This window comes from Tiliqua scincoides, chromosome 7 (assembly GCF_035046505.1).
Source record: "Tiliqua scincoides isolate rTilSci1 chromosome 7, rTilSci1.hap2, whole genome shotgun sequence".
Taxonomy (NCBI): Eukaryota; Metazoa; Chordata; class Lepidosauria; order Squamata; family Scincidae; genus Tiliqua; species Tiliqua scincoides.
Window position 1 is genome coordinate 20,161,248 of NC_089827.1, and position 27,365 is coordinate 20,188,612.

At 43.3% G+C, this 27,365-nt stretch overlaps 1 protein-coding gene across 2 annotated transcripts; it reads right to left on the reverse strand.

The window, feature by feature from the left end:
• Nucleotides 1-1,161: 1,161 nt before the first annotated feature.
• LRIG3 (leucine rich repeats and immunoglobulin like domains 3) lies at nucleotides 1,162-25,406 on the reverse strand. 2 transcript variants are annotated; one of them, XM_066633988.1, is made up of 16 exons: nucleotides 25,298-25,406; nucleotides 23,895-24,038; nucleotides 22,199-22,342; nucleotides 21,771-21,914; nucleotides 21,218-21,361; nucleotides 18,454-18,534; nucleotides 16,862-16,933; nucleotides 15,983-16,054; nucleotides 14,368-14,531; nucleotides 8,823-9,143; nucleotides 6,591-6,872; nucleotides 5,758-6,210; nucleotides 5,368-5,535; nucleotides 3,438-3,581; nucleotides 3,057-3,323; nucleotides 1,162-2,007 (listed from the first exon to the last, which is right to left on the reverse strand). In XM_066633988.1, the coding sequence occupies exons 1-16, from the start codon at nucleotides 25,330-25,332 to the stop codon at nucleotides 1,775-1,777; spliced, it is 2,868 nt and encodes a 955-aa protein (XP_066490085.1). In that variant the 5' UTR covers nucleotides 25,333-25,406; the 3' UTR covers nucleotides 1,162-1,774. The 2 variants fall into 2 exon arrangements, with proteins under 2 accessions (XP_066490085.1, XP_066490086.1); XM_066633989.1 differs by lacking the exon at nucleotides 5,368-5,535.
• Between the last annotated feature and the right edge of the window lie 1,959 nt (nucleotides 25,407-27,365).

Below are 27,365 nucleotides of genomic sequence, written 5' to 3' on the forward strand. Positions count from 1 at the left end.
AAATTAAAGAGGGAAATTACATTGCAATCTGGATACCAGGTTCCTGTGTGGGGAGAGGAGGGGGTGGCGGCGAGACCTGGATTTGACTTCATTAGGCAAGGGAAACCTTTGCTCCAAACTTATCCTCTGATAGATGCTGCTCTACCGTTCTGTTCCAACAGCTGCTTTCAATTTAGCTTAAAAGTCTGACAACTATATAAATTTGCACCTTCAAAGTGAATGAATTTTGAAGAAAAAAATAAGAGTTCTGTAGGATTAGCCAAGAAAGAGGCGTGCGGGTCTCAGGCTCATCGCTGACACTGTGAGTTCACAGCTTTCAGGAGGCCTGGAGAACCAAGGAAAACCAAGGAAATTAATTAATTAAAAATTAATTTAGCAATTATGTTTAAATACTAAGCTTGGATTTTTTTTTTCACCCCAGAAGAGAAAAATCCAACTTTGATTGGAATGGTGATTATGTTTGAGGGCTCCCAGTTTAAACTTGATCCGCAAAGCCTGAAATGGATTATCCAACCTGATGGGCGTCCAATACTACCTAAGTTCCCCCATGTAGGTGCAGGGGCACTGGCGTGGTTTCCACTGCATCCCACGGGTGAATTTTGACAGCTGGAGATCTTGAGGAAAGGCAGAGGTTGAAAACCACTCTAAGTGTGTGCAGGGGAGTGGGGATGGCAGTGGGGACAGGGGGAAGGCAGCGACGTGATCCCCGCATCAGCCTCTGCAGGGCTCTCCATGCTGCGGAGACCCTCGACATCGTGACTACGACCATTTCTGGTTTTGTGTTCGTGAAACCAGAAGTAGTCATGATTGTGATTCTTACTGGTTCTCCAGCCTGGGAAGTCTGGCACAGGGGCTCCCCGCACCCTGAAGAGGCTGCTGCAGGTTCTGGTAAGTGGTTGCAAGCCCCTGCGCCTTTTCAAAGTGGTGCGATCCAGCAGATCGCATCCCTGCCTTCCCCCTGCCCCCACACTCACTGCTGCTCAAGCGCTCCCTGAGAGTTTGGGACCCACTGCCTTATGGACTGTACTGCAGACAAACTGGTCAATTTCTTTTTTAAATCAACATTTTCATTTCTCTGAACAAGAACCTGCTGTATTTCTGATTTATTACAGTGCTTCAAATGCACAAGGCAACCCAATTTATTAAAAAGTGATGTGCAAATACGATCATGTTACCTCCCTATAACATGGAATGTCAATTTTAAAAAAAACAACACAAACATTACAAACAAAAACTGTACATGTCTTGACATTAGTTCAGAATGCTTTAGCACCCATTTCAATAAGAGACAGAGACAATTCTAACCAAGCTTCGAACACCGATGTAAGGGCAATGCAGATCCAAGGAAAGGGAACAAGCATTCCCTTACCTTGTGGAGGCGTCTGTGGCTACCACCCAACTGCAGGATGCAACTCATGCCCCACTGGCACAGCTGTGTCAGTGCTGGAAAGCTGGTTAGGATCTGAGCCTTAGTAACAAATGCATAGTTATTATTCACACCATTAATTTACAAAAAGGTACCATTTGGTTAAAACAAAGCTAAAAATAATTAGAAATATATTCTATAAGGAATGTATAATCTGCATAAAACTGTATAATGTTTCGGCAATAAAACTGTTATCTGTATAAAAATGTATTTCCTTTGTTCCTGAATCATAACTCTATTTTTTTTTTAAACCCAACCTTTTAAATGTTTTTTTCCCCTTTTTTAAATTAATGTCCGCTTTGAGGTAGTATAGTTCTTTGGTTCATAAATCAGCTGAAGAAAAAGCAGCTATGTATCCAAGTCAGTAAACTGAAAAGTAGGAGTCCTAAAGTTTTCAGTGGCCTGTCTGTTAATACAATTGCTCTTGTCCTCTTCAGGAAATGTCCTGCCCTTTCCACTATCGTCCTCAGAGTCCAAGTCCAAGTCTAATGATTCATGAGGATAATTTTGGGAGGCTTTCGGCTGCCTGCAGCTTGGAAAGGAATCAAACTGATGTCTCCATATAGGTTTTCCAAATGTTCCTGGGAATGAAAAGCACAGAACACATATTTTTTAATTAACTTCTCTATAAATTATAAATCAGAAAAAAAGCCCCAAACAAAAAACTGGAAAAGTTCACAAAAACAAGACCTATGAAATATTCTTATATTTGATTTACCTTTATACCTTCACCTCTTGACAAAGTTCCTGCTGAAATGCGTTGAGCATAACTGACATATTTCAAAATAGTCAACTGTCTTGGCCCAGCCAAGAGCTATATAGCATGCATCTACACTGGTATTGCTAGGTTTTATGGGAACTGCATGAGCAAATGGATACTGTATGTGTTATTCCAAAACCGGATCCTGCAACCAGGGCTGTGTGCAATAGCTAAGAACAAGAAGATGGGCCCGGCTTCAGGAGAAGGATGCTGGGTTCAGTACTGTCTCTACTAATGTACAGATAAGTGGTTTTCCAGGGTCTTCTGTGCAGCCCTAGATGCTCTGGCATGCTTTGTTGCATTGAGGTCAAGAGCCTCACAGAGGAAGGATACTGCCATTCCATCATGAACATTTCTAGTGATCTGCACAGCTGCTGGTTTATCTCAACCCCCACAGAATCTTCCTGGTACTATGACAGACTAGGCCAGAATTTTCTATCCCCTGCTAATCAGGCAAAGAGGCACTTTTTAAACTGATGTTCTCTTATATTTTTCAGGGGAATAGCAATTCTCTTCACCCTAACATGGTGTCTTTCCAGTGGCTGTTGCTGGTGTCTCTTCACCATCTCTCTTTAAACTGTGAGCCCTTTGGGAATAGGGAGCCATTTATTGACCTGTTGTGATGCAAACCGCTTTGTGAATTACTTTTTATTAAAAAGTGGAATAGAAATATTTATTAGTAATCATCATCATCATCATCATCTCAGTTCTGCTTACGTCATTTCCTTTCAACCAAAGGAAGTACGGCATGTTATGAAAGCACAACAGACCACTAGTAATGACGGTTTTTAGAACCAAAACAACACCCATCTTATTGGTTTGCTAATCACAAGCATCACATGCAGCTTTTAGTCAATAGTTAAAACATACCCATGAACGTGTTACTTGGATTAATAGAAGGCAGCTCCTGGCTTCTATTAAAATCACATGGATCCATGTTTCGATGTGAACTTCTTGTTCCACTCTCTTCACTTTGAGTGTAAATGGAGGGAAGCAATTTGCTGCTTGGAGTGTACATTCCAGAAATGCTCATATAAGGATCTTCAGATGGGTGGGAATATGGGTAATATTCCTTTTTTTTTAAGCAGCTAGAATCGTAGAGGTCCAAACACACTGCTCTGTGCTCTGGGTTGCAGCCTTAAACACACGAAATGCAACACAACACAATTAGATTAGCCTCAAGGAGCAATGCTCTCATAAGCTTAAAAAAATGAATAAAAACAGATATAGGTAGATGTATACATAGATTACCTGAGTGGTATACCTCAAACACATCTGGGCCACATATATTCCCTTTCAAATACAGACTTCCTGATGTTCCCAGATAATGACATAAAAATGGATCCGTCACTGCTTCAAGGTCATTTTCACTGCAATTATCTATGTGACAAATTCCTTTAAAATGGAGATGAAAGATGTAATTTAATATATCCTTTTATTGTAGTTGTATGTTTTTAAAAAATATGTGCTATGTGTTCATACAAAGACAAATTCAGCTCATTGAAAGCAATACCTATTCTGAGGAAATCAATATTACCAATTATACTTATGGGTTCAAGGAATCCTGGCTGTGAGAATTTCCAATCTTAGAGCTTCCCAACCTTTTAATTGTGGAGACCGTCCGTCCAGTTACAGAGATTGGCCAGAGAGTCTCCTTAGGTGTGTTTGTAGAATTGAATAGGCAGTGGAACTTCTTACCCTTCTGGAAAAAACTCCCCAAGTTTCAAAAACAGGTTGTTAAAAGCGTGCAGGAGCTTTTAAGGAAGAAAAAATGCTTGCCCAAATTCCTCCCCTCTTTCAGCAGCACTTACTGTTCCACTGCTCTGTGTGGGCATAGGGCAGTGGTTCCCCAAATTTTTTGACTGGTGGCTCCCTTGATCTACTGAGCCATTGGCCACAACTCCCCATTAGGGCAATACCTCTATACTTTATATAGGGCAGCAGATTTTTTTGTAAAGATTCCATGGCTCCTCTGGCTGGTTTCCATGGCTCTCTGGGGAGCCACAGCTCATGGCTTGGGAACCATTGGCATAGGGAAATCCTGGGCAGTCACATCTATGGTCCACTTCTTAGAAGGGTGGGCATGGCTTATGGCCAGGATGCCCAGGTCATAGACGTGACGGTCCAGAACATCCCTGTGCCCACATGGGTGAAGAATGAAGTGGCAGAGCAGTGGAACCGTTAAGTGCTGCTTAGGATGGGGAGGGAGTTTCCATTGCACAGCAATCTCCAGCTTTGAGACCGCTGTCCTAGAGTAGGATTAGGCAAAACACAATCTGTTATTTGCTTTTAGAAGACCCACCTGCCAAAAACAATCTTTCCGCTGTAGGAAAGGGGCATGTGTCTCACAGCACCAGTCACGGAGAACAGTGAAGACATGCTTAATTTTTTTAAAATGTGAAACTTGAGAGGATGTTAACTTGGAAGAGAAACCTTTGGAAATGGTTTGAAAAAGGGAAGAACAGAACTTCTCTGTCCATAGCAAGGGGCCCAGGAGCCCAATTTTGAGCTGCCCGACACGTGGGGCTACTGCGGAGCCAACATCCTGAGTGCAACTGGGCAGCCACCAGTGGCTCCTCAGGGGAAGGGGACATTCATCCCCTTATGTTGCCCTCTCTGTCCCCTTATCCCTCTCTGTCGCCAGGCACTTCGCCTGGAGCGCCTGACAGCAGATTGCCAGCCTCTGACCGGCTTGCGCTGGGCCAGCTCCGGTGCTGAGCTGGTGCTAACCTCTGCCTTACGGCATGTTTGCAACATAAGAACATAAGAACAGCCCCATTGGATCAGGCCATAGGCCCATCTAGTCCAGCTTCCTGTATCTCACAGCGGCCCACCAAATGCCCCAACAGTACGTGCCAGCAGTGAGCCAGTGCGCACTGGCTCAGATTGGGCCCTAATTTTGCTCTCTTGCCCAAGACACTTGGCAGTGACATGCACATTATTACTTTCACTGACCAGTGGCTAAAAAACATGGCTCTGGCTTGAAAATAAAATGAAAAACATACAAAAAAAACATTCACGACAAATGTACCAGAATGTACCAAAAACGTGATATTTCCCCCATCTCCCAAAACTCAAGCAGCAACAAACCTGCCTCTGTGCTACCTCTCTCTATGAATAATAGACAACAATGGTTGCATCCCAGATGTCAAGTACAGTACGCTTAAATTTAAATGCTCACCATTGCTATCTCTTTGTGGTAAGAAATATCCTCCCATGGATGAGGATGAGGATGACACAAAATGATGCTGACTTCCATTCTCTGATGACCCATATCCCTCCTGCCTTTCAGCAAGAGTGCCTTGGGATGACAGATAGCTTGGAATATCAGCAGGCAGGTTGGTCTCATCTGTGATGAAGCAAACACACGCACACACAGGTCATGCTGTGCATCAAGGTGTTATGCAATATTTTTAAGCTAGTGACTTCCACAGGGCCAGTTTTGAAAAGCCGTTTGCTCTTTTGAAACCGAGTCAAGAGACACAAATATTTCTGGAGGAAAAACATTCTGTAGGGTAACCACAAACATGCTTGCATATGCTTTGCCGGTGCCAAGCTTCAGTTTACACACCTGTGTTTGTGATGCTACAATCTTCATTTCTTCTCCTTGTGTGGTATATGATGACCACCCACACAAGGGAAGTGCCCACCACACAGCAGACCACAGCTATGATCACAACGCCCACTGTGGCCCATCCGTCGTCATCCAAAGACGGGGCAGCATTGGGGGGAGAATCACAGGTCGGAGTGGGAATGACGTTCAGGCGGATGTTGCCTCTCTCCGTTCCAAGAGTATTGGACATTTCGCAGGTGTACTTCCCGGCATCTTCAAAGTCTGCGTCCACAATGATAAGCAACTGGTTCCCAGCGGCAAAGAAATGCCTCTCTGTCACTACTAAAGTGCTGTCATCTTTGGTCCAGTTAAGTCGAGGTGGAGGGCTCCCGCCAGCAATGCACTGCAAAACTGCTGTTTCGCCTTTAGTCACCGTCCGGTCCAGCAACGGTCGCAGAAATGAGGGCGTTTCTGAAAAGGAAGCAAAACTATTATTGCTAGCAACATGAAATGAGAAAGAGATGCCCCACCTCAGTGGCGTCGCTAGAGGGGGTGGAAAGCACTAAGTTTTGAGGGAGCCTCACTGTGGTGTGCAAGCAGACCCTCTCCCCTTTGGAGTCATTCTGGGCAGGCGTACGCCTCCGTTTTGCTCCCCTGCCCAGAATGACTCCAAAGAGGAGGGGGTATGCTTGCACACCGCAGTGAGACTCCCGCAAAACTTAGTGCTTTCCACCCCCTCTAGCAACGCCACTGCCCCACCTGAATACTCTGAATCAGCCAATATTCATTGATCACTGAATAACAAAACACCGACCCACCAGTTTTCACAGGTCAGTCACATTTTAACTCACCTAATACCGTTAATGTTGCATTAGCTGAAATGCTCCCTGCGGTATTCTGAGCCGTGCAGCTGTAAACACCGGTGTCCTCGATTTTGACATCCACGATAAAGAACACATCGTCCTCGGGCATCACATGCATGCGCCTCTTGCGTGCCGCCGGGAAGTCAGTGCCACCATCCTTCTGCCAAGCAATCTGCGGCACTGGGTGGCCAACTGCAGCACATTCTAGTCGTGCCATTGCTCCTGCGCGAATAGTCAGGTCCATGGGCATTTTGGTGAATGAAGGAAGCACTAGAGAGAACATGAGAAATGCACAAAAATGCAACTGATTCCATAAACCACCATCAGCTTAGTCAGTATAGGGGCAGTTGTTTGCATAATGCTTACACACTGCAAGCAGGGTCTACAATAGGGGTCTCCAAACCCTGGCCCGGGGGCCAGATGCGGCCTGCAGAGAGCCTCTATCCAGCCCACGGCCAGCCTCTGATCCCCTGAGATCTGGCCCAGTTGACCAAACACAACGAGAGTTGTACTTGGGGGGTGGGGGTGGGGGTCGATTAAAGTGTGTGCTTTATTTCTTGGGCTGTGTTGGTGCTTGGAGAAATCATGGACATTTGAGCCCATTCATTCATTCATTCATTCAAGTTCCATCTCATATGTATTTATTTAAATTTGATATTAATGTTTTTCCCCGGCCTTTGACACTGTGGCAGAAATTTGATGTGGCCGTTTGACCTAAAAGCTTAGAGACCCCTGGTCTACAACATAAACAATTCATGGATAGTTGTCCATTATTTTCCCAGGGTTGTCAACTCATTTCAGTCTAGAGACGGGTCTCCAAACATTTCCGTACAAGGGCCACATTGAATATTTTACACATTTTCGCAAGCCGGAAAAAAAAAAAAATCTGTTTTATAAATGAATGAAATTTAAATGAAGGGTGTATCAGAACAATGAAAAGATCTTTGAAGATTCTAATGATTAGGATTTGTGCAAAGACAATAGTTACTCACAGAGATGATATCAGAAGCAGGGCTCGACATGAGCCACTTATATAGGGCAGTGGCAAGCAATGTATGGCACACAGTCTCTGCCTGACCCATTGAGGAAACTCTGTTTGTTACGATTTGTTTATGCACGTGCAAAAATGATGCTATTTCCTCACTGCAACTGTTTTACGGCGTTGCCGTAAAGTCAACATGTAGAGACCTGATTTGTTTTATCAGTTAACATTGAATAATTATGGTTTGAGGGTCACAAAGCATATGGTCCAGGTGACTGAAATGAGGGCTAGCAAAGCTGACACCGCTCTGGCCATACAGAAAGACGTGCGGCAGACAGAACTACACATTAAGTATCTCACCATGTGGTTGGGGAAAAAAATATATTTTAAGTTGCTATGGGCAGGATAAAATCTTGTGGCAGGCTGCATGTGGGTCCCAGGCCATAGTTTGGAGACTCCTGGTCTAGACTACGCCAAATGCAACCATAAGCATGTGCAAGTAGCTTTTGAAGAAGGGTCTGATTCTAAGAGAAGTTAGACTCGGGACACTCCACTGCAACAGGGATACTCTCTTCTAACTCACCTTGCCCCAAGTGATAACATCATGACTACATTGCAGTGTCTTGACATTTGTCAGCAATATACCACCCTGTAATGCAATTTTATTTGATTATTTATTGCTTTTTCTCTATTTGCTATCTGGATATATCTTGAACTGCAGTAGTTCAAGAGTAGTCACTTGGACATAAGAATTCTGAGGAACCAAACCACATAAAGACAAATTGAATACAAAATATTCTGATGTACTGACCTGGGGAAAACACACGTACAAAACAGCGTTATCTTAGAAAAGGGCTGCATATGTTCACACGTGTTCTTGTTGTTGATGCTGGGTTTTACTCTGTGATCTCCAATTCCTCTCTTAATGAATTTTTTTTTTGCACTCAAACATCCCATCTCCATAAGCACAATTAATATTTTTCTATGCCAGCCCACAGCCCTCTACATTTTAAGCTTTGCAGTTTTAAGGCTGAAACTTCGTAACGAAAGTCAGGCCTGCATAAATCTTTTATATTCCCTTGCATATAGTTGGGCATGTTAAATCAGAGGCATCCTCCAGGAGCCAACAGTTACCCAACAGCATGTGTACATTATGGAGATATTCTAGTGACGCCTTTCGGATGAAATTTTGTACTGCGTATTTTTGTGTCGCCTATAGGTAAATCTAGAATGCTTACTGTTCACTGTAAGTTTAGCTTTGATGGAGTAGGATGATCCAAAGTGATTTGAAATAACACACTGGTATTTCCCTTCATTGCTGAATTCAACATTGCGCAGCCTAAGAATGGTGGTGTATTCCATCACTTCACCACCCTGTGCCCTGAGATGTGCATAATTCTCCATTTCGGCATCATGGAGTAATTCATTGTCCTTCTTCCATGCAAAAGTCATTGGGGAATCGCTGCTGCTGGCAGCTGAACAGATAAAACTTAAATTGGAACCTTTGATTGCCGACTGGGTTTCAGGCTGGACAGTTATCTGTGGTTTTGGAAAATCATCTGTAAATATGAGAAAGAATAAAAAGTGAATTGCAAGAATAAAGGTCACGTGATTTCTTTTCGGGGGGGGGGGAAGGAGAGGACAGTGAGAGACCAGAATTGTTAGCCTTTTATTATATCTTTGAAAGAGTAAAAATCAAATTTCTAAAAAGGAAGAAGGCAAAATAACCACAAGCAGAGTAATTTCACTCTCTAAAAAACAGTTCACCATTGCTCCATTCAGAGCAGGTGACTGTAAAGTGGCATGTTCAGCCTTGGGAAAACAGGAACAAAACACTGCATACAGAAAACATCATAGAGAAGGGTCTCACCTATATTTCTTCCTGACTTGCTACTTTTTAAAAAAAATTAAAGCATTTACATCAACAGCCCCTCCCCCTACGCAACATGGAGTCACCAGATTGTGCTTGCATTGATCACGGTGGCGGCGGGAGGGGGGGCTGAGATTGCGTGTTCAGGCAGGCTGTGAGACCTGGGGCATTCCTGGTCAATCAGAATGGCCAAGGGGCTGGACATTTTTCCATTGTTAAGAGGCCAGGCCTCTAAGTGCTTGGCCACCACGCTTGTGGCCTAATCACCCTCTCTCCCTTTGATCCTGTTGATTTGTTATTGACTTCCTTGTTATGGACTGTATCAGCTGCTGGTTAATGGAACTAGGAAGAAATTTCAGCAAGCCTTGCTCTTATGATGGATCCAAGTAGGTCAATTATAGAAACTAATATATATAATGGAACTAGGAAGAAATTTCAGAAAGCCTTGCTCTTATGATGAATCCAAGTAGGTCAATTATAGAAACTAATAAATAAATTTGTGCAGAACTCTAGGAACGTTCACAACAGGCCAAATGTGTTCACAGTGGGCCAAATGTGGCCATCCAAAACAGGCTGCAGTCTGGGGACACCTTACCCAAGGGAACATGATTTTTTAACACCTCAAAGCACTGAATCCTGGTTTTCTGTGTCATGTTTCACTGTTTGTTCGTAACTAACATGTTCCAGTGCTAGATGTGGGGCACTGGGGTTGGCATAATGGTTGAGGCGGTAGGGACAGAACCCCCTCTACCCTTCCTTCCCTTTAGGAGACCCCACCTAGAAGCACTGGGGGTCCCAAGTCAGAAGGGACCAGCTTTTTCTTCCTGCTTCAGGCAAGTAGCTTGCTGGAGTTGACTGGCCTACATCTGGAGTCCTCCAGGTGAACCCTGCCACTCCAGTCGCAATCCCACTAGACAGATTGAGGAAACACTGTCAGCAGTTAGGCTGCCATTTGCTCAAATAACTCGAGCATTTCTCAAAGTGGCAGCAAAAGAATTGCTCTCTAGTCATGTTGTTTACTACTTTTTATTAACCAGCTTTGCTAGAGGGCCAATCCGACAGGTTGTGTGCCAAAGGCCACGACTATCCTTCCCAAACAGGCCCACTGGCAAGTTTCACGGTGACAAGCACTGCTATGTCCATATTGCTTTTCAGTAGCATAGCTACAAGAGGGCGGTGTGGTAAGTATTACAGGCGCTGCAACACATCATGTCACTAAGCGGCCCCTCCCACTCGCCATTGGAGCCGTTCTGGACAGCTGCCCAGAAAGGCTTTGACGGTGAGTAAGAGGGGCTGCTTGCACAGTGCACTGTGGTGCCTTCAATACATACCGTTGTGCCCCCGCCTTGCTATGCTGATATTGTTTTTTCACCTCTGGGGTAGCAAGAGAGAGGAGTGGAGACTATGGTCCAGGGGATTATGGTCCTTTGATGTGTCTGTACATAATGTGGCAGTCCATGATAGGAAAGTTCATTTGCAGATCAATGAGAATATTTTCTATTTAGATGATATGGCACATCCAACACTGATTTCGCGTTTGTAATATTTTTGAAAAATTGCCTCTGGGACATAAATTCATCATCTTTTGATAGCTTTGAGAAGTACAAATTACATCAATTTTGAATTATAAAGACAAGGAAACGTGTAAGCGCACACTTTTATCTTTGTTAAAATACTCTTTTCTGAGCTTCTTTCCTTTCCAGAACCTTAACCTGGCATGTTGAATTAGCTTCTCAAAACCACACACACACAGAGAGAGAGAGAGAGAGAGAGAGAGAGAGAGAGAGAGAGAGAGAGAGAGTTGTTTTCATTAAATTTATAAAGGCATGTGGTTTTTTTTTTCTCTTGCTGAGCATTATAATGAATGCAAGGATGGGTATTTGAATTATGGTCATTCAGATGCAATGTCCTGAGAATTAAGTAGCAAACTATTTCTAGACTGCAAATATATCTTCAAGCGACACTTCCCACTGAAACATTAAAATGATAACTAGGATATGAAGATCAAAAAGTGTTTACTCGATTCAGTAAATTTGTTCAGCTCACTAAAGCAAGCTGAATTTTGTCTTAGTCCTGGAGATGCTGTGCAATAAGATTAATTCTAAGAAGAGCTCTCTCAATTAGACGTTAAGAATTTATTTTTAAAATTACCAAGACGCCAGACTGTGCAGATGCTATAGTGGATATCATATTATGGAAGCAGTGACAGACTGCAAATGGGGTCTCAACAGATGAATGTCTCTGACTTCCATTCAACTGAAGGCATGACTTTCTTTTGTGGCTCAGTTTCATGTACCTAAAAATAAGATCAATTATGCTTTTTGACCTACTGCTACCATTAGCTGGATTTTAGAGCTTTCCAAGGCAAAGCATACTTCAAACAAAAACTTCATTTCTGCTCCTTGTTTTGGCTATATAAACTAATTTGTTTGAATGTGTGAATGTAACCGTGTACAAAACTGCAGCCCTCCTTTGCTCATGGCTGCCAACCATAGTCATGAACTGTGACCACAAAAGTGTAGTATTGACAGTGATTCAGCAAGAAAGAAATTCATGAACAGGGACACAATTATAACTAACATTCTAGATTTGAACCTCCCAGTTACCTAACATTATATGTTCCCACTGTGGGGACAAAGGAAGTCCATTTACTAGTACAGGATACCCATTAAAAGGCTCCCTAACCTAGAGAAGCATCTGCTGGAACGAGTCAGAGACCCCAGTCTGTGGCCATTAGGTGTAGCTTGTGAACACTGTGGCCAAGGCCCTTGGGTGTGATGACTGGTCTGGTTTTTCAGGGAAACAAAATAATTTGTAGTTTGCCATCTGTAGGTCTAGTGAACAGTCTTTTGGTTGTGTAGTTCTGGGAAAAGTTTATGGACTACCATGGGAGTCAGTGGAGGAAACTAACACAGGAGGAGTGCAGTCCGCTGAAAAGTATCTTTCTGAGATGTCCAGACACCATTATAGCCAGCTTGTATGGAAAATGGTGCACTTGGTATTTATAGATATTATGGCATAACCTATTTCAGGATAGCCCCGGAAGCTGAAAATGCAGGAGAACTTGCAGGAGTTAATTCACTGGCCACCTCACCCACCCTATTCAGGGAATCTGCTATTACGGTTTGGGGGCCTGATAAGTGTATGGCCATATGAAGATACTGTGGAGGCACCAAATCTACAAACTCAAACTCACAAAACTGGGCAACAGTTTTGAAAACTGTTCCATCTTATCTGATGATGTGAAATTCTGCCATTTTGCCTGTGTATCTGTGCCCATTTTGCCTTTTTCTCTGTGCCTTGGAACAGAGAAAGAAAGGGCAGTAGAGTTCTATGCACAGCCCATAGCCAATCACCATTTTGTGGTGGTTTAAGTGCAGTGTCCTCGCTGATCCTCAGGAAACACAGGAGTAGTCTTGGAAGCCTGTTTGGCAGCTAGGGTGGATGGGGGAGGTCAGAACTATGGAAGGTATCAAAACCAAAACAGATGTCACTGATGGTGGGGTTAGTGATACTTATGGTCTGTGACAGCCCAGTGTTAGCAACCACAAAATGAAGCGTTGAGTCTTGTAGTTACATCTGGCCTGCTTAGTAAATGTCTGAGGATGTGAACAAGAATCCACTTAACACTGATTAAGGATTAGCTTAAACAAATGATTGTGTCTGTACCCGCAGCTATATCAACGTTTAAATGACATCTGTTACACTATATGTGTGGGAGAACTAAAGCTAACATGGATGAACTAAAAATGTAAGGCCATGCTCAGCTAACTGAAGATGAAACAAAGATAGAAGAGGCTCCCAAACTAGATAAAAAGCACAGTAAACTTTTTTTTTTCAAAAAGAGAGCCAAGGAGATAATTCTTCATGCTTCATGAGCTGCTGATACTATGGCAGTCAAAAGAGGAATATAGGAGTGCTCCCTTATCTGCGGGGGTTCCATTCTGGAACCCCCTGTAGATACCTGAAACCATGAAAATAGGCGAACGTCCATTCCCGCATTCAGGGGGGGCTGTCCCCCCCCCGGGAAGGTGAGGGGAGCTCAGTCCCCTCTCCTAAAGAGGAGAGTGAGTTCAAAAGCCCGAGGAATTATAAGGCATTAAAAATGTCACTTCTGGTTCCTCCGTGAAATTGGAAGTTGCATTTTTTTTTTGTATCGTAGAGCTCAGTCTGAGCCCAGCAGAGGTTGGGGGTGGAAGTCTTCTTGCCTCTGAAGGAGATGCACATGGAGGTGTGCATGCATGGGGGGAAGGACCCAATCTGTGGATACAGGATCCATGGATATGGGGGCTCATTGTAAATGGAAAGGTGCTTGCTCTGTTCAGTGTGGCATGCACAGATGCCAAAAAGCAGGCAGGCATAGCTACTTCTTGTATAGAACTCTCAGCATTCCGGAGATGTAAGACAGAACCAAGACCACAAAGAAGTAACACTGTTTTAAAGATGGCCATCTCATTTTTGATCTGCATTTGCTACAAAACTTTCTGATCTTTCCATAATTAATATAGTTTATATATGAAGAACTTCTGCATTTTATGAAGAGCACAAAGAATGCATCAGTCTAAACATATCAAACTATGACATGTTTAGAAGAGTGTGGTATCCACATTTAAAGCCTAAGCATAAACATTTGCCACCACAAACCACTGATTTTTCCCTTTGTATACACTGTGTAAGCGTGCAGTCCATGAAGTTAAGTCATAAAATGTCACTCCTCATCTGACACGAAACCACAAATTCTAAATATCTGCAGATAAGGACTTAAAAGAAAAAGCTCATCTTTACAAAAACAATTTAAGCCCCTCAGTTCAAGTAGTAAAGATTACGCTTGTAAAACCTTTTCTAGAATAATCTTCAACGTTAACAGTTTAAAAATGACAAAAAGATCTTTTTTTAAAAAAGAAAGAACTTACCACACACAAAACCTTCTAGGCTGACAGCAAAAATATTTCTCCCTTTTAGTATTTGAGGATGAGCACAAGTAGCATTTACAAAAGTTTGGAAGTTATTGTCCACCAGCCACTCTGGTAGCCATTTCAGCTGACAATCACACAAAAGACATGATGTGTTTAGGTACCTAGAACACAAACAAAATCAAAGTGAAACAATTTCACAAGAAATTGACCTTTCTGATCTTTAATGGAAACTTTCTGATCTTTAATCAAGCACAAAAATGGACGCCACAGCTTAAGAAGTATCAAGGTGGGAATGAGCACCATGGACAACGAGGGTCTCTGCTGTTGGGAGAGATCCTTTTTGAACCTACCAGCCCCCTCAACTGACTACCCTTCTATTTCCATCAGTGCTTCTCCATCTTCTTGCCAGTGCTTGCTGCACCAGTGCTTACATAAACATAAGAACAGCCCCACTGGATCAGGCCATAGGCCCATCTAATCCAGCTTCCTGTATCTCACAGCGGCCCACCAAATGCCCCAGGGAGCACAGAAGTGCTGTAAAGCACTTGGTGTGAGTGCTTGTGCCGGACCATGTGCCCCGGCACAAAAAAGCAGCATGCGCCATAGAAGGTAGGTTCCGCACGGAGCAGTGTGGAGGCGGAATGGGATCGGGAGAGAGCAGACTGGGCCCAGGAGGGGGGCAGGATCGGCGGCACTGGTACGCACTGTATCCCATCCCCCCATTCCCAAGCCCAACCCACTGACATGGGCAACATAGATGTGCTCCACCTATGTAGCTCGTGCAAGTCCGAGTTGCTCCATTGCGGCTACTGGGGCTTACCCTTGGGCAAGGGGACAAATGTCCCCTTACTTTGTGGAGACCTCCAGCAGCTGCAATTCCCACACAGGATGCAGTATAGCCCCCACTACTGCATTACTGCGTTGGGATCTGCATTGAATTTGGCTTCCTGTCAATCCTACTCATGTACATACACTCAAAACACAACGGGTTCAGTGATATTACCCTTGCTTTTATGTCTGACACAGATCTCTGCATCGGATGTAAGTGGCACACATGTTTGCACATATGGGCCCAATGCCTTGCAATTCTTACCTGGAATAATGGAGAATCACAGGCCACCAGAAGTACCCATGTTGGACTGTAACATGTTACATGGACTGTAACATGTTACAGTCTATGTGGCACTTCTTTGTTCTGTCCTTCTTGGACTGGCAAATTAGGCAAGGGGGTGAGAGCACAGTTCCCCTGACCTACAGCATGTACTTGCTTTAGGCACATGTGAAGAGGTTTCATGAGAACCAGAAAGTGTTTGTTAAAGGAAGAAGATAGTGTATTTTTGTTTGTTGATAATTAAGTTCTTAAAGGCCGTCATTGCTTTTATTACACCCTTATAACAGTTTCTTTTCTCTGATGCATTGGGCATTTTAAAGAGTAAATGAACACCATTAACTGTCTCTGTGTTTTTAAACTATACAGAGAGAACTGTTACAGACACAGCTTTGCAGAACAGCTTCAGAATAAATGTAGAGCTACACTACTGACATCTATCAATACTGTTATTTGGGATTTTAAACATACAAAGCCATGCGGAGCCAAGAGAGAGATACTCACAGTTCTTTAAGCTTCTTCATTTGTGAAAATGTGTTTCCTTGTACTGACATGATTGCATTGTTACTTAGGTCTCTGGGGAAAAACAAGAATAAAACCACAGTCAGATTTATTAATGCAAATAAAGTTACAGGTGTAACCTAATTATCCACGGATTTTTCACCCATGGCTTTATCTCAACATGATGAGAAGTTCCCTTTAAATAAAACGTCCTTTAACAATAGCTTCACTTACCATTGTAATGAGGGAGAGTGACAGGCAGGCAATCAGTCACTCTCTCTCCAGGTGCTTAGAACAGCTTTTCAGTTGTCTCCAAGGCAAGTGACCCCTCCCTTCCCCTGGTGCATGTGAAAGAATGCAAGGTGGAAGTGATTATCACCTCCACTTTGCATTCTCTTTGCATTCTTTCCCTCAGCTCCTGGTGAAGGGAGCAGTCACTGCCTGGCAGTGAAGACTTTCTAAGCGCCTGGAGATTGATTGATTGATTGCCTGCCTTCTGCTGTTCTCCAACATTACAATGGTAAGTGAAGCTATTTTTAAACAGCTGAGCAAAGGGACATTTTTTTTAAACGGTTTTCATTTAACACAATTTTTTACATCTGTGGGGGTTCTGGGAACGGAACCTTCACAGATGCCAAGACTCCTCCTGTAGTTTAAACTTGCTTCCAAACAAGGCAAGGAGGGAAAAAAAGCAGGTCATGTTTAATAAGCACCAGCACATTGATGCTCACTTAAAACATAGCAGTTAGGACATATTTCCAAGATAGAAAGTATTTGCCAGGGAATTTCCATCTACAGACCAAGCGCTGCAGCTCATATTGAATCAAAAGGTGTAGTTCAATTTAGGAATTGTTTCGTTAAATATTATTTTCAACTACTTACAGGTGTTCGAGTGCATCCAGACCAGAAAATGCCTTCTTGGTAATTGACCTAATCCTGTTTCCTTGAAGTAACCTGGAAACACAAATGCATAATGTGTAGCAGATGCAATAAAACAGGGGCTGTATTTCTGGAACCTCGAAGGGACTCCCTTGGCAATTGCTTTAGGCACATTTTACTAGCCCACAACTTGTTTGCCTTTTTAAGTCTTTCACTGGCACAAGTTATTTCATCCAATAAATGAATGCATTCATTCTGCTTCAACAACTAGATAGATGAAGGCATGTTGTTAAATGTGTATAATCTGGGAAAGACATTATTTTAGGAATAAATTGAAGCCATCTCTTATTTCCACATCTTTGCATTCTAACTGAGCCGTTTCCACTGGATTGCCTCATCAAACACCGACTGCCCTTGGGGACTGAGGTTATACTTTTCAATAACACAACTCCCAATACGAAGGTTTGGTCCTATATCAAAGGCTTCTAAGGGCTGAAGTGTATGAAACTGTGCATCTGCTATGGCTTCTACCTCAGCTTGCATTCATTTTTCCAATCATCCTCTCCATCCACAGTAAATTCTAAAAAAGCAAATGCATTTGAGAGCTTCAACTGACCTTGCACTATTATGATTCACAGTGATCACAAGGAAAAGAGTGTTAAAAATTAACACAGAACAGGTCGTGGCCAGTTAGCCTATAAGTCAAATCTGCATTACTAATGGCTGCCAATTGGCCCATCAACAAGAAAAGTCACCAATCCTCCTGAACTTGACCTGCCTGGCTCATCTTTATTTTGACCTGTGTCAGTGGCATAGCTAAGAGGGACTGAGAAGCACAGGGCCTCATGTACAATGCCCTGAGGGGTATCAAGGTACCTTCTCCTGAACCCCACCCCCCACTCCTGCGGGCATTCAGAACAGTTGCGAGCTGCTCTGAGCGGCCAACCAAATTTTTCACTTTTTTCCCATTAAAAAGTGGTCAGCTGCTTAGAATGGTGAGCAGTTGCTCCAAGTTGCTCTGACCTGGAAGTAACTAGCAGTGACATCATTACATCATCACAGTTACTTCCTGGTCAACCACTTCTGGGGGGGATGTGACTTTGAACATCATAGCATAAACATCTGCCACCACAAACCACTGATCTTTCTCTTTGTATACATTATGTAAGTGTATGAAGTTAAGTCCTAAAATGTCACTCCACATTCTGATAGGAAACCACAAATATCTGCTAATAAGAACTGCAGTGAAAAACAGTGACTGCAGTGAATAACAGCGAAAAAAATTCATCTTTGCAAAAATAATTTAAGTCCCACAGTTCAAGTAGTGACTGAGGAGATGTGACTTCGAACATCATGGCCCCAGGTGCCAAAGGGGCCAGCAATGCCAGTGACCTGTCTGCCTCTCTCTTTCATCCCTCCCTCCAAATCTGTGTTCTTTTGTGGGAAGAAGTGAAAGAACTAGAGGAGACATCCTAATCACTTCACTCATGGTTGACTTCGCCTCTAACAAACATTCGCCTCTAACTTCTCTAACTTCGCCTCTAACAAACATTCCAGAAGGTTCATTTGAAGCAGCAGCAACAAGCCATACTTACAGCCATCTCAGTTTGTCAAGTCCAGAAAAAGCACCATTCATATCTTCAATCGTCCAAGAGATTTCATTATTTTTAAGATCCCTGTTTATGAAAAGGAGAAAAGATTGAGAATGGTGCATATATTTTAAAAATCATAAGAGACAGCTGATTTCAAGAAAGCATCAGAGCCTAACAGCATGTGAATGCCTCATTTCAATGTTTCACCCAATAGATCATTTCCTCTTCCCAGCTGGCAATGCTCAGAAACATTCTCTCAAACACAACTTTCAAAAGGTGCCTGTCATAACGAAATATGAGAACTGTAAAAATGGCTTCATAGTTGCGTTATGGCACATCGATGGTGACTGACACCTAATGTAGGTGGGCCTCGTTTATCTGCAGCTTCGGCATTCACAAATTTGCCTTACTGTGGATGCTGAACTCCCTGGGATTGTACCCCCCCCCCCGTCCCCACTGCAGACATCCCAAACGCGACCAGAACCAAGGTTCAGAATGCTGCCTGGAGCCATTTTCATGTGACTTCTGGTTTTTGCTGAAAACTGGAAGTCATGTTAAAAAGACTCTGGGTGGCATTCTGAGGCTCTGGATGTGATTTGATTATCTGTGATTTTCAGTATCTGTGGGGCATCTGGGAATGGAACCCCTGCTGGGAATGGAATGTATACAGCTGTATACAACTTGTATACAAAAGCTGAAAGAGGAGCTCGCTCGCTCGCTCGCTCGCTCGCTCGCTCGCTCGCTCGCTCGCTCGCTCGCTCTATCTATCTATCTATCTATCTATCTATCTATCTATCTATCTATCTATCTATCTATCTATCTATCTATCTATCTATCTATCAAAACAGGGTTCCAGGTACAGAAAGAGCAGGGTTCAAGGAAGGAGGACACTTGCCTGAAATTTACATTTTACAATACAAGTTCAGCACAGAAGCTCTGAAAGGACTTTTGTGATGTATAAAAAATTACAGGATAGAACTGGAGATAGGTGAGGGTGGAGGGGAGTGGTTGAACGCTATTTTGGAAAAAAGAAAGCTACCAGATAATTTGTTAAGTGAGCCAATGTACCTGGTCACTCATGCACAATCTAAGCCTGCTTTTGTGATGTGAGTTTCCTAGGAAAAAGGTAGCTAGTTCAAATACAAAAGTTTAGGTGCCATATGTCTCCTGGTCACCAAGAATACCAAAGGCCTCATTCACATGGCCCAATAAATCATGGATAGTTGGGTCATGATGGCGTGGTCACTCTCAACTCTGATACAAAATGTCAACATCCTGGTTCTTTCAAACATCATCGCTGCTTCATTTTAATCTAGAGTTATTTTCTAGATGTGGTTTACAAAGCATAGTTAAAACAATATGTGAATCTAAGATTAAACTCTAGTTTCACTTCCTGATTTAACTGTGGTTTATAAACCACAGCTAAACAATAGACCTGAGATTTACATACATAGGGTGCAATCCAAAGGCACCCTTGGGCTGACACAAGTCCCATGCGCTGGCCCAACATTGACACAAGTGGAGTACATAAGTGGAGCAAGGCCGGAGCATTTGTGCACTGGCCTCCCTATGTTGACACGGGCCCCAGGAGGGGATGAGTTTGTATTGGCTGAACTCGGCTGGCACAGGTGTCAGGAGGAGGGGAGGAGGCAGGAGGGAGGCAGTTTGGGGCAGGGGGAGGGTGGGTGGTGAATATTCCTGGGGGCAGGCAACCGGAAGCCATGTTCCTGGGTGGCCCGGGGCAGTCCTGGGCTGCTCAAATTTGCGCCACCAATTTAGGACTTTGGCCCAATCCAGCGGGGCTCTTCTTATGTTCATATGAAAGTTGAAATCCCTCACGGCAATCAATCTGGGGAAAGTCAACTCCACCCGTGAGACCACCTCCATCAGTTCAGACAGGGAGACCACTAGACTGGGCAGTACATAAAAAAGAACCCCTAATTTGTCATAGGGTGCAATCCTAACTGGCATTTATGCCGGCATAGGAGCGTTGGGAGGGTCGCAAACGTGCCGTAAAGCACTTTTGCGCCTCCGTGAGAGGAAGCTGTGTTGGTGCATCTAGATGCACCGATGCACAGAGGCCAGCAGAAGCCTCTGTGGCAGCTTCCTCCCCACCACATGTGCCAGCGCACCCGCGCTGACACAAGTGGCGAAGGTAGGCATGGGGGCGGGAAGGAGGCTGGAGGGGGGCGTTTCTAGGCGGAAGGACGATGGGTGATGGGCAGCCCCAGGGGCAGGCAAGCAGGGAGCAGGGGGTGGGGCTGGGACCCGGCAGTTATGCCCGATCCCAATCCCCGGCCCGGGGAGAACAGAGCCGCTTCAAGTCTCTCCGCTCTCCTCGGACTTGCGCCAACTCTAGAGGTGGTGCAGGTCCGAGGAGATCCATTGGGGCCAGTAGCCCTTACCCAGGGGTAAGGGGAAGAGCTTCTCCTTGCCTCTGGCTGAGCCGCTGCTGGCCAGAAACCCATGTTGGATGCAGGTCTATTGTTGGATGCAGCGCAAGTCTCCTGGCTTGCCTGCTCCAGCGTGGGTTTGGATTGCGCCCATTGTCTCTCACCATCAAGTGTATACCCTTGAAAATAGGAGACTGCTGGACAGGACTGGAATTCACAGAGAAGGCAGTTCTGAGCAGCAATCTAAAAAGAATTCAAACTGAGCAAGATGCAATTCTCATCCAAATTTTCTTTTTGCTATTCTAAATGAGAGGTATTATAATAAGGCAGCATTGATTTTTTGACCTTTAAAAAGAAACCACAATGAAACTTACAACGTCTGCAAACTAGATAGTCCCCGGAAAGCACAATCAGCTATGTAGCTCACTTTGTTGTTACCAATGTCCAATCTCACCAACAGGCTTAAACCAACAAAGCTTGAATCCTCTAACCGGGCCAAGTGATTATGAGTTAAGTCTCTGCACGTGTGAGAAAGGAAACGAAATGTTTGTTTAAATCTATATTAACAAAGCATTCAAAATAAAATACAAACAAATAGAAACTCAACCTACAAATATTTTCAGTGTAATTATTTTTAATAGAAAGTTGTGCATAATTTCCAGCTACTCATAATATTATTGCAGAATGGGCTGCATTCATTCAAAAGTGTAATGACAAAAGGCCAAGCATAACTGGTACAGAAGCAAACACAAGTTGGCTCCAATTTTTCACAATAAAATATCACTGTATTCAACACGTACACACACTCCTGTCCCCCTGGAAACTCTGTTATGAAAAATTCACAGATCACTGGTAAGCAGTTCATGCTTTGGCTGGTACTCTGTTCTTAAAATGGGAATCGAATTAAAAAAAGAAAACCCTACTCACAGCTCACTGAGTTTTTGGCAAAATTCCCAGGCATCGGGGCTGATTCTGCTGATCGCATTTTGGCTAAGATGTAGCTGCTGTAACATCAGCAAGCCATAAAGCCAGCCTTTGGTAATCTCCGTGAGGTTGTTATGATCCAGCTGCCTACATATACACATACACACCAACAACAACAACAAAAATAAAAATTCAGATTTTATATGCAAGCTTTATCCATTTTTTTCAAATAAAAGACACTGATCTTTCGCATAATACAGACACCAGGGTTTTTTCTACTGAAACTAGAAGCCAAAACAATTTTATACTGCAAGGGTTTAAAATTTTAGACATGGTTAACATCACCTGATTTTCACAGGTTGAAAAACAAGCGATTGACTATCGCATTTTTTTGACAATTTTTCTTAAAGAGTACAGAAGCATACACTTACAGAATTTCCATGTTACTTAAACCCCAGAAAGCTCCATCCATGAGCCTTGTTAGTCCATTTCTCTGTATTCTTAAAGATTTCAAAGAAGGAAGTCCTTGGAAAGTTAGCCCATCTATTTTTTTAATTTTGTTGCGGCTCATTTCTCTGTAGGAAAAACAGCAACAATTAAGCACAAACCATGAGGCATAAATATTTTGGACATCGAAACTCCTAATTGTCATCCAGTCCTTCTGTATCCAACACCACTAAGTCTCATCATTTTTGTCTGTGTACTGACCTCTAAGACAACAGTCAACTCTATGGATACCAATTTCCATAATTCTAGAATCTTCTAGAAACTCCTGGCTGGTTTGTGTGTTTTCATAGAGCTTTTTGCTCTCTCCCATACTGTAAAACCAGTACCAAAGTAATATCTTAGCAACAGCCCTGAGAGAGGACTTCACATCCCAAGGACAACGGTAACTTTAATCTCAGCAAAACAATGAAGCCATGAGGGGAAGGAAGGAAGGATAAAGAGATGCCAAGGCAGCAATAGGAGAGAGAAAGAGGGAACTAAGAAATCCTCTCTCATTTCCACAAGGACTCTGCTGCTGCAGATTTTCTACTCCCTACTGCTGATGAAACAGGTAAGAAGAGAATGGATGGCTGGCAGAGAGGATGGTAGAGAATTTATCTGCACCATCTGGGATTGGATTGTTGAGTTATCCAAGTTCTTTCCAATTTTGGTAGAGGAGGGGGAAGAAGTCAGAAAACTTCCGAGCAAAGTCAGGATGATCTCTCAACAGTTTCCCCATCTCTACAAGCCTCGGCTTACCTGCTGCTCTACTATTGAGAGTGCAATCCTAACCAACTTTCCAGCACTGACACAGCTATGCCAATGTGGTGTGCACTGCATCCTGCAGTGGGGAGGCAGTCAATGGGGCTGCCTCAAAGTAAGGGCATGTTTGTTGCCATAGCTTAGGGTTCCATTGCAGCTAGGTCAGTGCTGGAAAGTTGGTTAGGATAGAGCCCTGAGTCTCTTTTACCCCCATGGGTCAGCACACTGTTGGCAGGTTCCCTTATTTAGTTCCACCAAAGTTCACTTAGCAAAAAGAAAGCCAGTCCAAGAATCAAGTCAACTGCAAAGGGCTAGGCCAGGTCACACAAGGGAAAGGAGAATGGCTTCTGTCCTCAATGCAACTGGACCTCCCTGACATGGACTATCAAAGTGCTCATTACTAAATTAGACCACCAGTAACCAGAGGGGCGTGGCATGGAGGAGACACAATGTACTATGCAAGTGGCCCCTCCCACTCACCATCAGAGCCATTGGGGCAGTGACTAGAACACAGAGGCACAGCTGCTTGTTGCAGACGCTGCCCTGAATGATTCCGACGGCTTACATGGCGTATTGTGGTGCCTCTTGTACTTACCGCCTCCTCTCTGGTTACACTACTGCCACCGCAAAAAAACCAAAACCCACACGCACATCTTTCTGTGCACCCAGACAACACTGAGTGATTAAATGGCACTCAACGGAAGAGACTCCAGGAGTAGAAAATTGATATAAGAAAACTTAGACAAACATTGATACAGGTTTACTCTGTCTAGAGCGTTCCTGTCTTTATATAGTTGCTGGAGGGGTGGCTGCCCAAGCACTGTCAGAGCCCTGCAAGACTAATCTAAAACAAATTAAGTAGCTGTAGACTGCACTTACAGATAATGGAGATGGGGGAGTTTAAACATCTTTTGCGGGATGGCTGAAATTCGGTTCCGGTTTAACTTCAATATCTGAAGTGTGTTAGACAAGTTGTCAAAAGTGCCAGGTTCCAGGGAGCTTATCCTATTGTTGTTAATATACCTTTGAAAACAGCAACACAGCATTAGCATCTCTGGAAACTTTTACAGGCATTTAAAATCAAGACCTCGTTACCCACTATCTGGTTACGACAAACATCAACTTAACAATTTAATCATCACTTTAACAGCCCATCAGTGATTAAGTGGAACTTTGAAGGCAGTTTGGTTCCATTCCATCAAATGGAATCAGAAGACAGGAAACCAACAATGTCAGCTTAGTACAGCTTAAATAAACTCGCAAATAATATTTCAAGTATTAAAGGGTAGCCTAATACAGTGGTTCTCAAACAATGCACCATGGCGCACCGGAGGACTGTGAAGAACTCACAGAAGCATTGTGGGATGTCCCCAGTGGCCTCTTTTCCAGGCTCTCCTGGGTACCGCCATCTTGGCCAGGCTGAGATCTCGCACTATCTTAGGGCAGTGCTGCCAGTCACCTCATCCTCCTGCAGCCCAGCTGTGACCGGGCACTGTGAAAGAAGGGCGCCGTGACCAGGGTAAGTTTGAGAATCACTGGCCTAATAGATCAAGTATTAACTTCAAAACCCTACAGTGAAAAAAATTCTCTATAGCAGTTCCCAGAATTTATCATTTTGTATTTTAAACATTGGATGGGTTATCTGTAGCAACCTAAAAACATACTGCAACATTCACTGTGACGTATAGAAACACACAAGAGGCTAAACTGGAAAGGTGAGATGTTAATCTTTCACAACAGAATTTCAAGGCACAGTGCCAGCTAGCAGAAAACACTGGGAATTAGAACTGAGAACACTTATCAATTAATTGGCACCACTACAAAACATTTGATGTTATTGCATTTTAAAATGACTTTTTCCCAGTCAACAGCTACCTACATTCCTTGATTAAACTGACATGTCTGCTGCCATGTACAGAACATTTTCCCCCCTTTGCACAGTGGGTAACTGATTTGCCTGCCCACACTAGAGCCCTGATGTCCAAGTGCTAGACATCATATATGCATAAGGGTTCATCCACATAAATCTAAACTGTGCAATCTATATACTACAATACAAAGCACCCATTGCATATGTCTTAGTTCTGGACATTAATATGTGGACATTAATCATGTGCTTGTGTGTGTGGCAGGGGTTCACATGGTTGCCCAGTGCTACTACAATCCCCCACTGTTTTCTATGTGCAATGTCCAAGTAGATTATTTCTTACTATTTTTAAAATATACTACTTTAGTTAATCGATTAATAAAATGGTTCTTATCCTAAATAGACTTTAACTTACAAGTACTTGAGAGGCAGAGGAGGAAATGATTCCATTTTGAGCACAGAAATATTGTTGTTGCTCAGATCTAAGGTTTCGAGAGACTGAAACGGTTTCACGTGTTCAGGCAGGATGACAGTAATCTTGTTACTTGTCCTAAAATGGAAATTGGTAGTCAAATATAAAGTCATCTCCAGTCAAAATAACTGCATTTCCTAAGAACTTCATTAAAGACAGGCAAGAGCCTGCCATGAAGCAGAGAGATGTATGAAAACAAGATGTGCATATTATCATCAGCACATTTTATTGACAAAGCACCTAAAAACAATACCTTAAAAGGACAGAGAGAGAGAGAGAGAGAGAGAGAGAGAGAGAGAGAGATGATTCCCTGCCTGCAGGTTTGCAATTTAAAATCAACCTGTACAATGGGGAGGGAAAGGGACTCTGTTCAAAAAGAGAACAAAGGAGCATGTCTAAAGAAATCTGGAAAAATGAGTTCTGAATGAAAAGGCATAAGAGCGTAAAGGTTGATAAAAGATGATGTAATGCAGAATAAGCAGGTTTTTAAACACTTTTCAAAGAGAAAAAGAAAAGGAAAAATGAATATTGAGAAAGCAGAGAGTTCCAAGCACAGGGAGAGAAGTCAGAGCAGGTGACTGACAACGACAGAACACTGGGGAAACTGAGGAGGTTTAAGCGAAAATGACTACAGTGTTATAAATGAGCACATAAGGAGGGAAACGATATTTCTACTCTCCTTTCAAAATAGGTTGCTTCTATTTAAAACAGGACATCTGGAAACTCTAGAGCCCGTGCAAGCACTTATGGGAAGTTGGAAGGCTGAGATTCATTTCCACTCATTAAAACCTTCCAAAATTGGCTAAAAAAAAAAAAAAAAGCAGCCAGCAGTTGTGGATTAGCTGGCCCTCACACCAGATGTGTAGAAAAGAAACAATATGTTGTGACACCTCAGATGTTGTACTCATTCAGTATTAAATTTCAGCCCTCCACCTGTCTGGGGCAGGCCCTCCAATTTTAACTCTTAGCTGGAAGTCTTATTTCAATGAAATTTAACTTTACCCAACAGCAACAGATAAACCACATGTCTGATTTACTGGCAAACACAGATAACAAGTTTAAAAGCCTTTCGTTTAGACATCAGCTTGTTCATAAGGTAATTACTGACAAGGTACTAAAACTGCCAATTACTTGAGTGACAAATAAAATTTTCCTTGTAGTAAAACTGAGCTTCAGCGTAAGCCAGCAATTTCCTGAGCGGCACGCCTCCTAAACTGCAATGTGAAAGTGTTGGGTTAGAGAGAGAGAGAGAGAGAGAGAGAACAAGCTCACACACTGCGGTCTTTGTGTCACCAGTGCTTCATAAAACAACCATTTCTCACAACTAGCAGGATAACAGCCCTTGTATCATGAATGTTAGCTGTTCCTAATGGACCCAAATAATACCACCCTCAGATTAGGCATTAAGTAACTGGCAAATTACTTGAGGTAGCCTGCTTTACAGATAACAGTAGATGGAGGTTTTTTGTTTTATTATGGGGCTGAGGGAAAGAAAGTACACTTATAGGCAGTGGCATAGCCAGCGGGGGTACAAAGCACTAAGTTTTGCAGGGAGCCTCACCGCAGCGTGCAAGCGGCCCCTCTCCCTCCCCTTCGGAGTCATTCTAGGCATGCACCTCCGTTTTGCTCCCAGCAAACAGGTCCGAAGGGGAGGGAGAGGGTCCGCTTGCACGCTGTGGTGAGGCTCCCTGCAAAACTTAGTGCTTTGTACCCCCTCTAGCTATGCCACTGCTTATAAGACTATAAGAAAAGTCTAGCTGGATCAGACCAAAGGCTCATCTACTCCAGCATTCTGTTGCCCCACATTTGTCCAACAGCTGTCTCTGGAAAGTCCACAAGCAGGAGAGAAAGGCGTGCTTCTCTCCTGCCATTGCTTCTCTGCCATTCAGAAGCACTTTGCCACTGAGCCTGGAGGCAGCACATAAACATCATGACTAATAATAATAATAATAATAATAATAATAATAATAATAATAATACAGGCATTTATATACCGCCTTTCTTGGTCGTC

Coding starts and splice junctions, on each gene's coding strand:
- LRIG3 (XM_066633988.1), bottom strand. CDS start 25,332: ATGGAATCATTTCCTCCTCTGCCTCTCAAGTACTT. Junction 5,536..5,757: donor TTGTAGCATCACAAACACAG/GTGTGTAAACTG, acceptor GCTTCATCACAG/ATGAGACCAACCTGCCTGCT. Junction 3,324..3,437: donor GTTTGAGGTATACCACTCAG/GTAATCTATGTA, acceptor CGTGTGTTTAAG/GCTGCAACCCAGAGCACAGA.